Source organism: Hemitrygon akajei, chromosome 8 (assembly GCF_048418815.1).
Source record: "Hemitrygon akajei chromosome 8, sHemAka1.3, whole genome shotgun sequence".
Lineage (NCBI taxonomy): Eukaryota > Metazoa > Chordata > Chondrichthyes > Myliobatiformes > Dasyatidae > Hemitrygon > Hemitrygon akajei.
Window position 1 is genome coordinate 175,463,707 of NC_133131.1, and position 15,241 is coordinate 175,478,947.

At 52.0% G+C, this 15,241-nt stretch overlaps 1 protein-coding gene across 4 annotated transcripts in view; it reads left to right on the forward strand.

Moving 5' to 3' along the window:
- Positions 1–15,241, forward strand: part of LOC140732460 (uncharacterized) — a 164,441-nt gene that overhangs the window by 129,358 nt on the left and 19,842 nt on the right. For all 4 annotated transcript variants that reach the window (XM_073055138.1, XM_073055137.1, XM_073055140.1 and 1 more), the window contains exons 19-20: positions 4,808–5,034; positions 9,835–9,868. In XM_073055138.1, the coding sequence (XP_072911239.1) occupies positions 4,808–5,034; positions 9,835–9,868 (261 nt within the window). The remainder of the gene's footprint in view (positions 1–4,807; positions 5,035–9,834; positions 9,869–15,241) is intronic.

Sequence of the window (15,241 nt, forward strand, 5' to 3'; positions counted from 1 at the left end):
GCCAATCAGCCACTGCTTTATCCATTCTAGAAGTTTCCTGTAATACCATGGTCTCGTAGCTTGTTAAGCAGCCTCATGTGTGGCACTTTATCAAAGGCCTTCTGAAAATCCAAGAACACAACATCAACCAATTCTCCTTTGTTTTTCCTGCTTATTATTTCTTCAAAGAATTCCAACAAGTTTGTTAGACAAAAAACTAGAGGAGAATCTGCTGACTGTGGCCTATTTTATCACGTGCCTCCAAATACACTGAGACTTCATCCTTAATAATCGACTCCCAACATCTCCCAGCCACTGAGGTCAGACTAACTGGCCTATAGTTTCTTCTGCCTCTCTCCCTTCCTGAAGAGGGGAGTGACATTTGCAATTTTCCAGTCTTCCAGAACCATTCCAGAATCTAATGATTCTTGAAAGATCATTACTAATGCCTCCTGAGGTGTACACCATCTGATCCAGGTGACTTATCTACTTTTCAGTTTCCCAAGAGCCTTCTCTCTAGTTATGGTAACTTAGCACACTTCATGATCCCTGACACCTGGAATTTCTACCATGCTGCTAGTGTCTTCCACAGTGAAGACTGATGCAAAATACTGTTCAGTTCGTCCGCCATTTCCTTGTCCCCCATTACTACCTCTCCAGCATCGTTTTCCAGTGGTCTCACTCTGGAAGTTATCCGCTCTCACCTCTCTTTTACACTTTATGTATCTGAAGAAACTTTTGGTATCCTCTTTAATAATATTGGCTAGCTTACTTTTGTATTCCACCTTCACCTTAATTACTTTCTTTTGTTGCCTTCTGTTGGTTTTTAAAAGCTTCCCAATCCTCTAACTTCCCACAAATTTTTGCTCTATTATATGCCCTCTCACTGGCTTTTATGTTGGCTTTGACTTCTCTTGTTAGCCACTGTTGTGTCATCTTACCTTTAGAATGCTGCTTCCTCTTTGGGATGTATCTCTCCTGTGCCTTCCAAATTGCTTCCAGAAATTCCAGCCATTGCTGCTCTGCCGTCATCCCTGCCAGTGTTCATTTCCAATCAATTCTGGCCAACTCCCCCCTCATGCCTCTGTAATTCCCTTTACTCCACTGTAATACTGATACATCTGACTTCAGCTTATCCTTCTCAAATTTCAGGGTAAATTTGATCATATTATGATCACTTACCCCTAAGGGTTCTTTTATCGTAAGCTCTCTAATCAATTCCAGTTCATCGAGCATCACCCCATCCAGGATAGCTGACCCCCTCATGGGCTCAACCACAAGCTGCTCTGGTTTTCCCAGTCTACCTGCACATTCAAGTCCCCTGTGACTATTATAACATCGCCCTTTTGACATGCGTTTTCCATCTCCTGTTGTAATTTGTGAGCCACATCCTTGCTACTATTTGGGGGTTTGTACACAACTCCCATCAGGGTCTTTTTACCCTTGCAGTTCCTTAGCTCGATCCAGAATGATTCCACACCTTACAACCCTTTGTCACCTCTTTCTAATAATTTGATTTCATTTTTTTACCAACAGAGTAACGCTGCCCCTTCTGCCTTTCTGCCTGTCCTTTCGAAACAATGTGTATCCTTGGACATTAAGCTCCCTGCTGTAATCTTTCAGCCATGACTCTGTAATGCCTACAACTTCATACCTGCCAATCCGCAACTGTGCTGCAAGTTTATCTACCTTATTCCATATACTGCGCTCATTCAGGTTCACACCTTCAGTCCTGTACTCGCCCTTTTTGATTTTGTCTACCCTTTATGTTTCAACTCACCCTGTTGATGCAATTTTGCCCGATCAACAGCCTCTCCTCACTACACATTGCCCCTGTTTGTAAACCAGCCACCTCACCTTCAGCACTATGATCCACCTTTCCTACGATACTTCTTGCATTGAAATATGAGCAGCTCAGGACACTAGTCACACCATGCTCAATCTTTTGATTCCTGGCTTTGTCTGCGATCCTACTGACGTCTGCCTCCACAAACTCTCCACTAACTATTCTGGCACTCTGGTTTCCATCCGCCTGCAACTCCAGTTTAAACCTCACTGTGCACCATTAATAAACCTTCCGGCTAGGATATTAGTCCCCCTCCAGTTCAGGTGCAAACCATCTCTTCTGTTCAGGTCCCACCTTCCCTGGAAGAGAAACCATGGATCCAAAAATCCTGCCAAAGGGTCTCAGCCCGAAATGCCAACTGTACTTTTTTCCATAGATGCTGCCTGGCCTGCTGAGTTCCTCCAGCATTCTGTGTGTGTTGCTCAGACTTGGGGCATCTGCAGATTTTCCTCTTGTTTGTGATGCCCTCCCTCCTACACCAATTCCTTAGCCATGTAATCTTCTTATTTCTAGCATCACTATCACGTGGAACAGGTAGCAATCCTGAGATCCCAACCCTGGAGGTCCTGCCCTTTAACTTAGCCTGTGTAGAACCTCGTGACTCATCTTACCCATGTCATTGGTACCTACATGGACCACAACTTCTGACTGTTCACCCTCCCTCTTAAGAATGCTGAGGACTCAGTCTGAGGTATCCCTGATCCTGGCACCCGGGAGTCAGCGTTCCATCTGGGAATCTCATTCCCACCCACAGAACCTCCTGTCCATTCCCCTAACTAACAAATCCCCTATCAATACAGCATACCTCTTTTCCCCCACTTCCCATCTGAGACACAGTGCCAGAAACCCAATGTCTGTGGCTTTCTTCTGATAGGTCAACCCCCCGACATATCCAAAGAGATGTAGCTGTTGTTGGAGGGGGGATGGCCACGGGGGTGTGCTGCACTGGCTCCTTAACCCCTTTCCTCTTCCTGACTGTCACCCAGTTTCCTGTGTCCTGCACCTTGGGTGTAACTACCTCTCTATAGTTCTATCACCCCCTCAGCCTCCTGAATGATCCGGAGTTTATCCAGTTCAGCTCCAACTCCTTAACATGGTTTGTTAGAGGCTGTAACTGGATACACTTCTCGCAGTTGTAGTGGTCAGGAGGACTCTGCCCACTCTGACTCTGTCCACTCCAACCCTGTCCACTCAGACTCTGTCCACTCAGACTCTGTCCACTCAGACTCTGTCCACTCTGACTCTGTCCACTCCGACTCTGTCCACTCCGACCCCGTCCACTCCGACCCTGTCCACTCCGACCCCGCCCACTCCGACCCCACCCACTCCGACTCTGCCCACTCAGACTCTGTCCACTCAGACTCTGTCCACTCAGACTCTGTCCACTCTGACTCTGTCCACTCCGACTCTGTCCACTCCGACCCCGTCCACTCCGACCCCGTCCACTCCGACCCCGCCCACTCCGACCCCGCCCACTCCGACTCTGCCCACTCCGACTCTGTCCACTCCGACCCTGCCCACTCCAACTCTGTCCACTCTGACTCTGCCCACTCCGACTCTGTCCACTCTGACCCTGCCCACTCCGACTCTGTCCACTCCGACTCTGTCCACTCCGACTCTGCCCACTCCGACTCTGCCCACTCCGACTCTGCCCACTCAGACTCTGTCCACTCCGACTCTGTCCACTCTGACTCTGCCCACTCCGACTCTGTCCACTCTGACCCTGCCCACTCAGACTCTGCCCACTCAGACTCTGTCCACTCCGACCCTGCCCACTCCGACCCTGCCCACTCCGACCCTGCCCACTCCGACCCTGCCCACTCCGACCCTGCCCACTCCGACCCTGCCCACTCCGACCCTGTCCACTCCGACCCTGTCCACTCCGACCCTGCCCACTCCGACTCTGCCCACTCCGACTCTGCCCACTCCGACTCTGCCCACTCCGACTCTGTCCACTCCGACTCTGTCCACTCCGACTCTGTCCACTCCGACTCTGCCCACTCCGACTCTGTCCACTCAGACTCTGTCCACTCAGACTCTGTCCACTCTGACTCTGCCCACTCTGACTCTGCCCACTCTGACTCTGCCCACTCTGATTCTGCCCACTCCGACTCTGCCCACTCCGACTCTGTCCACTCCGACTCTGTCCACTCCGACTCTGCCCACTCCGACTCTGCCCACTCAGACTCTGCCCACTCAGACTCTGTCCACTCCGACTCTGCCCACTCCGACTCTGCCCACTCAGACTCTGTCCACTCCGACTCTGTCCACTCCGACTCTGTCCACTCCGACTCTGTCCACTCCGACCCTGCCCACTCCGACCCTGCCCACTCAGACTCTGCCCACTCAGACTCTGCCCACTCCGACTCTGTCCACTCCGACTCTGTCCACTCCGACTCTGTCCACTCAGACCCCGTCCACTCCGACCCCGTCCACTCCGACCCCGTCCACTCCGACTCTGCCCACTCCGACTCTGCCCACTCCGACTCTGTCCACTCTGACTCTGTCCACTCTGACTCTGTCCACTCAGACCCTGTCCACTCTGACTCTGTCCACTCTGACTCTGTCCACTCTGACTCTGTCCACTCCGACTCTGTCCACTCAGACCCTGTCCACTCTGACTCTGTCCACTCTGACTCTGCCCACTCTGACTCTGTCCACTCTGACTCTGTCCACTCAGATGACGGTCACTGCAATGATGGCCACAGTGCTTGCCCTGCCTTCCTTTAATTTGCTGTTGCTAATCAATCCCAAACACCAATTGGTCAACTGGTCAGTTCTCTTTTCCACTGTAGCGACCCACTGCTGCCTGTTATCCTCGGGCAGTGGACCTGATTGAAGCCCCCTCCTCTCCAAACTTCCGTTGTCCGGATTGCTCACTGGTCAAAGCTCTTTTTGTTTTGGTCTCGACCCAAAATGTCGACTCTTTACCCCCCCCTCCGTACACTTGATAACCGCTTATTGTTTCTTTCTCCCGGGTAGAGCTGATCAGAATCTGTAAGAGGATGACTGCTGTGTGTGCGAAATCCCAAGTGGACTTCAGTCTGCCCAAGATTGAAGAGAGCGACGAGGAAGCAGAACCTGCCACGATCCTGAGGAAGCCGGTGGCATCGGAGACCCCGCCACTCCAGGAGCTGGAGAAATTCCTGGGCAAAGTCAAGATGATGAGAATAAATCAAACGGATGTCAATCCGACAGATCCTGTTGAGGTTCCTGCCATTGTTTTTCAATTATCCCTTCTGCATTCTTTCTATAATTAGTCAACCAGAGCTCAGCACAATATTCCAGGGTTTTATACAGTTGCAAAATTACCTCACTGTCTTGAACTCAATCCCCAGCTAATGAAGGACAATACACCACACCTTCTTAACCATCCTATCAACTTGCATGGTAACTTTGAGGGATCTATGGACATGGACCCTGAAGATCCCTCTGTTCTTCCTCCACTTTGCTAAGAATCCTGCCATTCACCCTGTACACTCCTTTTAAATTTGGCCTTCCAAAGTCAATCACTTCACATTTTTCCGGGTTGAACTCCATCTGTCACTTCTTAGACCAGCTCTGCATCCTGTCAATGTCCCATTGTAACCTAGGACAACATTCTACACTATTCACAACTCCACCAACCATCATGTCACTTACCTACCTTTATGCCTTTCAGAACCTCACTTCCTTCATAGTGTTGATATGCTCCAGGATATCACTGGTCCATTGGTGAATTCCTAGCGTCCAAGTCCTTCTTCACCTTAAATGTAGACGGGAAGTATTCATTTAAGACCCTGAACATTTGTGTGGTTCTGCACATAGATTACAACACTTTCCTTTGCAATCTTTTTACTCTTAACACCTCCCTGCAAAGATATTGGTGTTCCTCCAGTTCAGATACATCCCATCTCTTGTGTGGTCATCAGTGTCCTGAAGGAGATCCCAGTTGTCCAGGTAGCTGAAGCTGACCCTACAACACCACCCTTCAGGCATTGCTCATTCCTTTCATTTCCACATTGCATCAGAATAATCTTGTGGTCACAATGCTAGAGGACCTGTTCTTTAAATGCCTATACTTACAATGCAAGACCCCATCTCCTTTCCTGCCTACTTTGTTTATACCAATATGGACCGTGACCTCTGGTTGCTCACCATCCACTTTCAGAATGTCCTATACCAACTCGGGCTACCTTATGGGTTGTGTTGAGCTTAGGGCTTGTGGGTGGGGTTGGACATGGATCGTATAAACTCTGAGTGGTGATCTTTGACTTCCTTGTAACCTGAGGGCAGTGGATCTGTGACCTGTGAGTGGATTTGACCCTTTGGACTGGGGTGGGTGGGAGGGGCTGACCATTGATTTTGTGGGCTTTGGGGTAAGAGTTGGCCTGGTGAGCTTTGGATGGGGGCATTTGATTGTTGACCTGGTGAGCAATGGGGGTGGGAGTTTACCACTGACCTGGTGGGCCATGGAATGGAGAACTTGACAGTTGACCTGATGGACTGTGGGTGGGGGAGTTGACCGTTGACCTGGTGGACTGTGGGTGGGGGAGTTGAACGTTGACCTGGTGGACTGTGGGTGCGGGAGTTGACCGTTGACCTGGTGGACTGTGGGTGGGGGAGTTGACCATTGACCTGGTGGACTGTGGGTAGGAGGTGTTGAACATTGACCTAGTGGACTGTTGGTGGGGGAGTTGACCGTTGACCTGGTGGACTGTGGGTGCGGGATTTGACCATTGACCTGGTGGACTGTGGGTAGGAGGTGTTGAACATTGACCTAGTGGACTGTTGGTGGGGGAGTTGTCCGTTGACCTGGTGGACTGTTGATTAGGGATTTGACCGTTGACCTGGTGGACTGTGGGTGGGGGATTTGACCATTGACCTGGTGGACTGTGGGTGGTGGGAGTTGTCTGTTGACCTGGTGGACTGTGGGTGAGGGAGTTGACCGTTGACCTGGTGGACTGTGGGTGGGGGAGTTGAACGTTGACCTGGTGGACTGTGGGTGGTGGAATTTGACCGTTGACCTGGTGGACTGTGGGTGGGGGAGTTGACCGTTGACCTGGTGGACTGTGGGTGGTGGAGTTGTCTGTTGACCTAGTGGACTGTGGGTGGGGGAGTTGTCTGTTGACCTAGTGGACTGTGGGTGAGGGAGTTGACCGTTAACCTGGTGGACTGTGGGTGGGGGATTTGAACATTGACCTGATGGACTGTGGGTGGGGGATTTGACCATTGACCTGGTGGACTGTGGGTGGGGGAGTTGTCTGTTGACCTGGTGGACTGTGGGTGGTGGAATTTGACCATTGACCTGGTGGACTGTGGGTGGGGGAGTTGTCTGTTGACCTGGTGGACTGTGGGTGAGGGATTTGACCGTTAACCTGGTGGACTGTGGGTGGGGGATTTGAACATTGACCTGATGGACTGTGGGTGGGGGATTTGACCGTTGACCTGGTGGACTGTGGGTGGGGAAGTTGTCTGTTGACCTGGTGGACTGTGGGTGAGGGAGTTGACTGTTAACCTGGTGGACTGTGGGTGGGGGATTTGAACATTGACCTGATGGACTGTGGATGGGGGATTTGACCGTTGAGCTGGTGGACTGTGGGTGGGGGAGTTGTCTGTTGACCTGGTGGACTGTGGGTGAGGGAGTTGACCGTTGACCTGATGGACTGTGGGTGGGGGATTTGACCGTTGACCTGGTGGACTGTGGCTGGGGGAGTTGACCGTTGACCTGGTGGACTGTGGGTGGGGGAGTTGAACGTTGACCTGGTGGACTGTGGGTGGGGGATTTGACCGTTGACCTGGTGGACTGTGGGTGGGGGAGTTGACCGTTGACCTGGTGGACTGTGGGTAGGAGGTGTTGAACATTGACCTGGTGGATTGTGGGTGGGGGAGTTGACCATTGACCTGGTGGACTGTGGGTAGGAGGTGTTGAACATTGACCTAGTGGTCTGTTGGTGGGGGAGTTGACCGTTGACCTGGTGGACTGTGGGTGGGGGAGTTGACCGTTGACCTGGTGGACTGTTGGTGGGAGAGTTGACCGTTGACCTGGTGGACTGTGGGTGGGGGAGTTGACCATTGACCTGGTGGACTGTGGGTAGGAGGTGTTGAACATTGACCTAGTGGACTGTTGGTGGGGGAGTTGACCGTTGACCTGGTGGACTGTGGGTGCGGGATTTGACCATTGACCTGGTGGACTGTGGGTAGGAGGTGTTGAACATCGACCTAGTGGACTGTTGGTGGTGGGAGTTGTCCGTTGACCTGGTGGACTGTGGGTGAGGGAGTTGACCGTTGACCTGGTGGACTGTGGGTGGGGGAGTTGACCATTGACCTGGTGGACTGTGGGTAGGAGGTGTTGAACATTGACCTAGTGGACTGTTGGTGGGGGAGTTGACCGTTGACCTGGTGGACTGTGGGTGGGGGAGTTGACCGTTGACCTGGTGGACTGTTGGTGGGAGAGTTGACCGTTGACCTGGTGGACTGTGGGTGGGGGAGTTGACCATTGACCTGGTGGACTGTGGGTAGGAGGTGTTGAACATTGACCTAGTGGACTGTTGGTGGGGGAGTTGACCGTTGATCTGGTGGACTGTGGGTGCGGGATTTGACCATTGACCTGGTGGACTGTGGGTAGGAGGTGTTGAACATCGACCTAGTGGACTGTTGGTGGTGGGTGTTGTCCGTTGACCTGGTGGACTGTGGGTGAGGAAGTTGTCTGTTGACCTGGTGGACTGTGGGTGAGGGAGTTGACTGTTAACCTGGTGGACTGTGGGTGGGGGATTTGAACATTGACCTGATGGACTGTGGATGGGGGATTTGACCGTTGAGCTGGTGGACTGTGGGTGGGGGAGTTGTCTGTTGACCTGGTGGACTGTGGGTGAGGGAGTTGACCATTGACCTGATGGACTGTGGGTGGGGGATTTGACCATTGACCTGGTGGACTGTGGCTGGGGGAGTTGACCGTTGACCTGGTGGACTGTGGGTGGGGGAGTTGAACGTTGACCTGGTGGACTGTGGGTGGGGGATTTGACCGTTGACCTGGTGGACTGTGGGTGGGGGAGTTGACCGTTGACCTGGTGGACTGTGGGTAGGAGGTGTTGAACATTGACCTGGTGGACTGTGGGTGGGGGAGTTGACCATTGACCTGGTGGACTGTGGGTGCGGGATTTGACCATTGACCTGGTGGACTGTGGGTAGGAGGTGTTGAACATCGACCTAGTGGACTGTTGGTGGTGGGAGTTGTCCGTTGACCTGGTGGACTGTGGGTGAGGGAGTTGACCGTTGACCTGGTGGACTGTGGGTGGAGGAGTTGACTGTTGACCTGGTGGACTGTGGGTGGGGGAGTTGAACGTTGACCTGGTGGACTGTGGGTGCGGGAGTTGACCATTGACCTGGTGGACTGTGGGTAGGAGGTGTTGAACATTGACCTGGTGGACTGTGGGTGGGGGATTTGACTGTTGACCTGGTGGACTGTGGATGGGGGAGTTGACCGTTGATCTGGTGGACTGTGGGTGGGGGAGCTGAACATTGACCTGGTGGACTGTGGGTGGGGGAGTTGACCGTTGACCTGGTGGACTGTGGGTGGGGGAGCTGAACCTTGACATGATGGACTGTGGGTGGGGGAACTGAACATTGTCCTGGTGGACTGTGGGTGGGGGAGTTGTCTGTTGACCTGGTGGACCGTGGGTGGGGGAGTTGACCGTTGACCTGGTGGACCGTGGGTGGGGGATTTGACCATTGACCTGGTGGACTGTGGGTGGGGGATTTGACCGTTGACCTGGTGGACTGTGGGTGGGGGAGTTGTCTGTTGACCTGGTGGACTGTGGGTGGGGGAGTTTACCTGCTGGGCTGTGGGTATGGGGATTTGACTGTTGACCTGGTGAGCCATGGGTGGGAGTAGTTGACCTGGTGTAGTGTCAGCAGGGGGGAGTTTACTGTTGACCTGTGAGTGGGGGGGATTTAGCTCGGACAGTGCTGTCTCCCTATCTAGTTATTTTCCTTCCAGTCATTTGGTATGTTCCCTCTCTTTTCCATAGATATCGGCAAACGAGGTGGTTCTCAAGTACGAAGGTCAGTCTCAGTCGTTACATACACTGGGTTTGCTGAATTGTGGTTTAGCTCTGAGGGGTGAGGTGTGCGGGCAATGCCCTCTCCCTGGAGGACCACTGTACATCATTCCGGGGTTTGTGATCGGGGTTTGTTGTGACTGAGGCCAGTTGGCGTGATACCAGGGGAGAGAAGGTGGGAAGGACACATTGGGTTAGAGCAGGGGTTCCAAAACCTTTTTATGGCATGGACCCCTACTGTTATCTGAGGCAGATTCATTGGGGGCATTTAAAAGACACTCAGATAGGCACATGGATGATAGAAAAATGGGAAGTTATGTGAGAGGGAAGGGTTAGATTGGTTTTAGAGTAGGTTAATGGGTCAGTGCAGCATTGTGGGCCGAAGGGCCTGTACTGTGCTGTGCTGGTCTATGAGGGGCAACTTACTTTAGACATCTATGTTGAACAAGCTGCCAGAGGAAGTGTTTAAGGCAGGTACAGTAAAAGCTTTTAGCAGACAGTTGGAAAGTTTTAAGGGAAGTGGTATGCAGGGCGGCATGGTGGCACAGCGGTAGCAACCCCAGTTCGATTCTCACCACCGTCTGTAAGGGCTCTGTACGTTGCCCGTGACCATGTGGATTTCCTCCGGGTGCTCCAGTTTCCTCCCGCATTCAGAGAGCTGTGGGCATGCTATGTGGGGCCGGACGTTTGGCGACGTGGCGCAATCCTCACTGCTTTCATGCAAACGGCACATTTCACTACATGGTTCGATGTACACACGACAAATGACACTCATCTTCTCATCCTTAATCTCTGTTTGGGATGAGGTTAAAAGTTATATAACCATAAGGCTTAGGAGCAGGATTAGGGTGTTTGGCACACTGAGTCTGCTCGGCCATTTCGTCATGGCTGATCCATTTCCCCTCAGCCTCATTCTCCTGCCTTCTCCCCGTGCCCTGACTATCAACCTCTGCCTTAGATACACCCAGCTGGTAGACTTCCCCACCATAGGAAGCATCCTGTCCCATCCACTCTGTCAATACCTTTCACCATTGGGTAGGTTTCAGTGAGATTCCCCCACATCTTTCTAAATTCCAGTGAGTACAGGCCCAGAGCCATCAAACACTCTTCATATGACAAGCTTTTCATTCTCAGATAATTTTTGTGAACCTCCTTTGAACCCTCTCCAATGTCAACCCATCCTTTCTTAGATAAGACCATAAGACATAGGAGCAGAATTAGGCCATTCAGCCCATCGAGTCTATTCCGCCATTGCATCATGGCTGATCCCGGATCCCACTCAATCACATACACCTGTCTTCTCACCATATCCTCTGATGCCTTGACAAATCCTGAAATGATCAATTTCTGCTTCCCACTTAAAATTTACCCACGGACTTGGCCTCCATCGCAGTCTGTGGCAGAGCATTCCACAGGTTTACTACTCTCTGGCTAAAAAAATTCCTCCTTACCTCTGTTCTAAAGGGTCGTCCACAACGTCAAACCCACCGATCCCTAATTGCGCCACAAGTTCGTCCGCCTTATTCTGAATGCTATGTACAATTAAATACAGCACCTTCAGTCCTGCATTCTTCGTCCTTTTGAATTTTGCCCCTCTGGTACAATTTAACTCTTTGCTCTGTCTGCATTTGTACCCAGTCGTTGGGAAAAGAATGCTAATATTGCATTTACTTTCCTCACCACCAACCTAACCTACAAGTTAGCCTTGAGGAATCCTGCACGATGCCCCTTTGCACCTTGGATTTTTGAATTTTCTCATTGTTTAGAAAAAGTTTGCGTCTTTATTCCTTCTATCAAAGTGCATGACCACACACTTCCCAACACTGTATCCCATCTGCCACCTCTTTGCCCATTCTCCCAATCCTTCTGCAGTGTCTCTACTTCCTTGACGCTATCAGCCCATCCACCTATCTTTGTATCATCCACAAACGTGGCCACAAAGCCATCAATTCCGTCATCCAAATCATTGACGTACAACGTAAAAATCAAGTGGTTTCACCATCGACCCCTGTGGAACACCAGTAGTCACCAGCAGTCAATAAGAAAAGGCTCCAATTATTCCCATTCTCTCAGCTAGTTATCTATCCATGCTAGTATCTTTATTGAAGACCTTCTGAAAACCCAGGTACAGAACATCCACAGATTCTCCTTTGTCTATCCTACTTGTTACTTTCTCAAAAAATTCCAACAGATTTGTCAAACAAGATTTTCCCTTGGGAAAACCATGCTGACTTTTGGCCTATTTTATCATGTGCCTCCAAGTACCCCGAATATTCATCCTTAGCAATCAACTCCAATCAAGTCAAGTCACTTTTATTGTCATTTCAACCATAACTGCTGGTACAGTACATAGTAATAATGTGACAGTGTTTTTCAGGACCATGGTGTTACATGACACAGTACAAAAACTAGACTAAACTACGTAAAAAACAACACAGAAAAAAACCCACACAGCTACACTAGACTACGGATCTACCCAGGACTGCATAAGATGCACAAAAAAGTGCAGGCATTACAATAAACAATAAACAGGACAATAGGGCAATGTCTTCCCAACCACTGACGTCAGGTCTATAATTCCCTTTCTTCTGTTTTTATGTTTGCTTTGACTAATCTTGTCAGTCACGGTGGTGTTACCCTGCCTTTAAAATACTTCTTCCTCTTTGGGATGATTATATTCTGTACCTTCCCAATTATTTCCAGAAACTCCAGCCATTGCTGCTCTGGTGTCGTCCCTGCTAGTGTCCCCTTCCAATCAATTCTGGCCAACTCCTCTCTCATGCCCCTGTAATTCCCTTTACTCCACTGTAATACTGAAACATCATTGTTTAGCTTCTCCTTCTCAAAGTTCAGGGTGAATTTGATCATTTTCTGATCACTACCTCCTAAGGGTTAGTTACTTTAAGTTCCCTAATCAAATCTGGTTCATTACACAAAACCAAATCCAGAATAGCCATTCCTCTAGTAGGCTCAGCCACAAGCTACTCTAGAAAGCCGTCTTGTAGACATTTTACAAATTCTGATTTCCCCAGTCTACCTGCATACTGAAATCCCCCATGACTATCATAACATCGTCCTTTTGGCATGTATTTTTTTAATCTCCCATTGTAATTTGTAATCCACGCCCTGGCTAACGTTTAGAAGTCTGTATAATGTCCTATCAGGGTCTTTTTACCCTTGCAGTTTCTTAATGCTGCCCACAACGATTCTACATCTTCCAGTCCTAGGTCACCAACAGAGCCGTGCTTACCTGCATGTCCTTGCAATACAAGGTGTGTGCAAACAGTAGCTGGCATGCGGACCACAGATTACAACAGAATGGCAGGCAGTGACTGGTGGGGTACCGCAAGGCTCAGTGCTGGGCAGTGACTGGTGGGGTACCGCAAGGCTCAGTGCTGGGCAGTGACTGGTGGGGTACCACAGGGCTCAGTGCTGGGCAGTGACTGGTGAGGTACCGCAAGGCTGAGTGCTGGGTAGTGACTGGTGGGGTACCGCAAGGCTCAGTGCTGGGCAGTGACTGGTGGGGTACCGCAAGGCTCAGTGCTGGGCAGTGACTAGTGGGGTACCACAAGGCTCAGTGCTGGGCAGTGACTAGTGGGGTACCGCAAGGCTCAGTGCTGGGCAGTGACTAGTGGGGTACCGCAAGGCTCAGTGCTGGACAGTGACTGGTGAGGTACCACAAGGCTCAGTGCTGGGCAGTGACTAGTGGGGTACCACAAGGCTCAGTGCTGGGCAGTGACTAGTGGGGTACCACAAGGCTCAGTGCTGGGCAGTGACTGGTGGGGTACCGCAAGGCTCAGTGCTGGGCAGTGACTGGTGGGGTACCGCAAGGCTCAGTGCTGGACAGTGACTGGTGGGGTACCACAAGGCTCAGTGCTGGGCAGTGACTGGTGTGGTACCGCAAGGCTCAGTGCTGGACAGTGACTGGTGGGATACCGCAAGGCTCGGTGCTGGACAGTGACTGGTGGGGTACCGCAAGGCTCGGTGCTGGGCAGTGACTGGTGGGGTACCACAAGGCTCAGTGCTGGACAGTGACTAGTGAGGTACCACAAGGCTCAGTGCTGGGCAGTGACTGGTGGGATACCACAAGGCTCAGTGCTGGGCAGTGACTGGTGGGGTACCACAAGGCTCAGTGCTGGGCAGTGACTGGTGGGGTACCACAAGGCTCAGTGCTGGGCAGTGAGTAGTGGGGTACCACAAGGCTCAGTGCTGGGCAGTGAGTAGTGGGGTACCACAAGGCTCAGTGCTGGGCAGTGACTAGTGGGGTACCACAAGGCTGAGTGCTGGGCAGTGACTGGTGGGGTACCACAAGGCTCAGTGCTGGACAGTGACTGGTGGGGTACCACAAGGCTCAGTGCTGGGCAGTGACTGGTGGGGTACCACAAGGCTCAGTGCTGGGCAGTGACTGGTGAGATACCACAAGGCTCAGTGCTGGGCAGTGACTAGTGGGGTACCGCAAGGCTCAGTGCTGGACAGTGACTAGTGGGGTATCGCAAGGCTCAGTGCTGGACAGTGACTGGTGGGGTACCGCAAGGCTCAGTGCTGGGCAGTGACTGGTGGGGTACCGCAAGGCTCAGTGCTGGACAGTGACTGGTGGGGTACCACAAGGCTCAGTGCTGGGCAGTGACTGGTGGGGTACCACAAGGCTCAGTGCTGGGCAGTGACTGGTGGGATACCACAAGGCTCAGTGCTGGGCAGTGACTGGTGGGGTACCACAAGGCTCAGTGCTGGGCAGTGACTGGTGAGATACCACAAGGCTCAGTGCTGGGCAGTGACTAGTGGGGTACCGCAAGGCTCAGTGCTGGGCAGTGACTGGTGGGGTACCGCAAGGCTCAGTGCTGGGCAGTGACTGGTGGGGTACCGCAAGGCTCAGTGCTGGGCAGTGACTGGTGGGGTACCACAAGGCTGAGTGCTGGGCAGTGACTGGTGGGGTACCGCAAGGCTCAGTGCTGGGCAGTGACTAGTGGGGTACCACAGGGTTCAGTGCTGGGCAGTGACTAGTGGGGTACCGCAAGGCTCAGTGCTGGGCAGTGACTAGTGGGGTACCACAAGGCTGAGTGCTGGGCAGTGACTGGTGGGGTACCGCAAGGCTCAGTGCTGGACAGTGACTGGTGGGGTACCGCAAGGCTGAGTGCTGGGCAGTGACTGGTGGGGTACCACAAGGCTCAGTGCTGGACAGTGACTGGTGGGGTACCGCAAGGCTCAGTGCTGGGCAGTGACTGGTGGGGTACCACAAGGCTGAGTGCTGGGCAGTGACTGGTGGGGTACCGCAAGGCTCAGTGCTGGGCAGTGACTAGTGGGGTACCACAGGGTTCAGTGCTGGGCAGTGACTAGTGGGGTACCGCAAGGCTCAGTGCTGGGCAGTGACTAGTGGGGT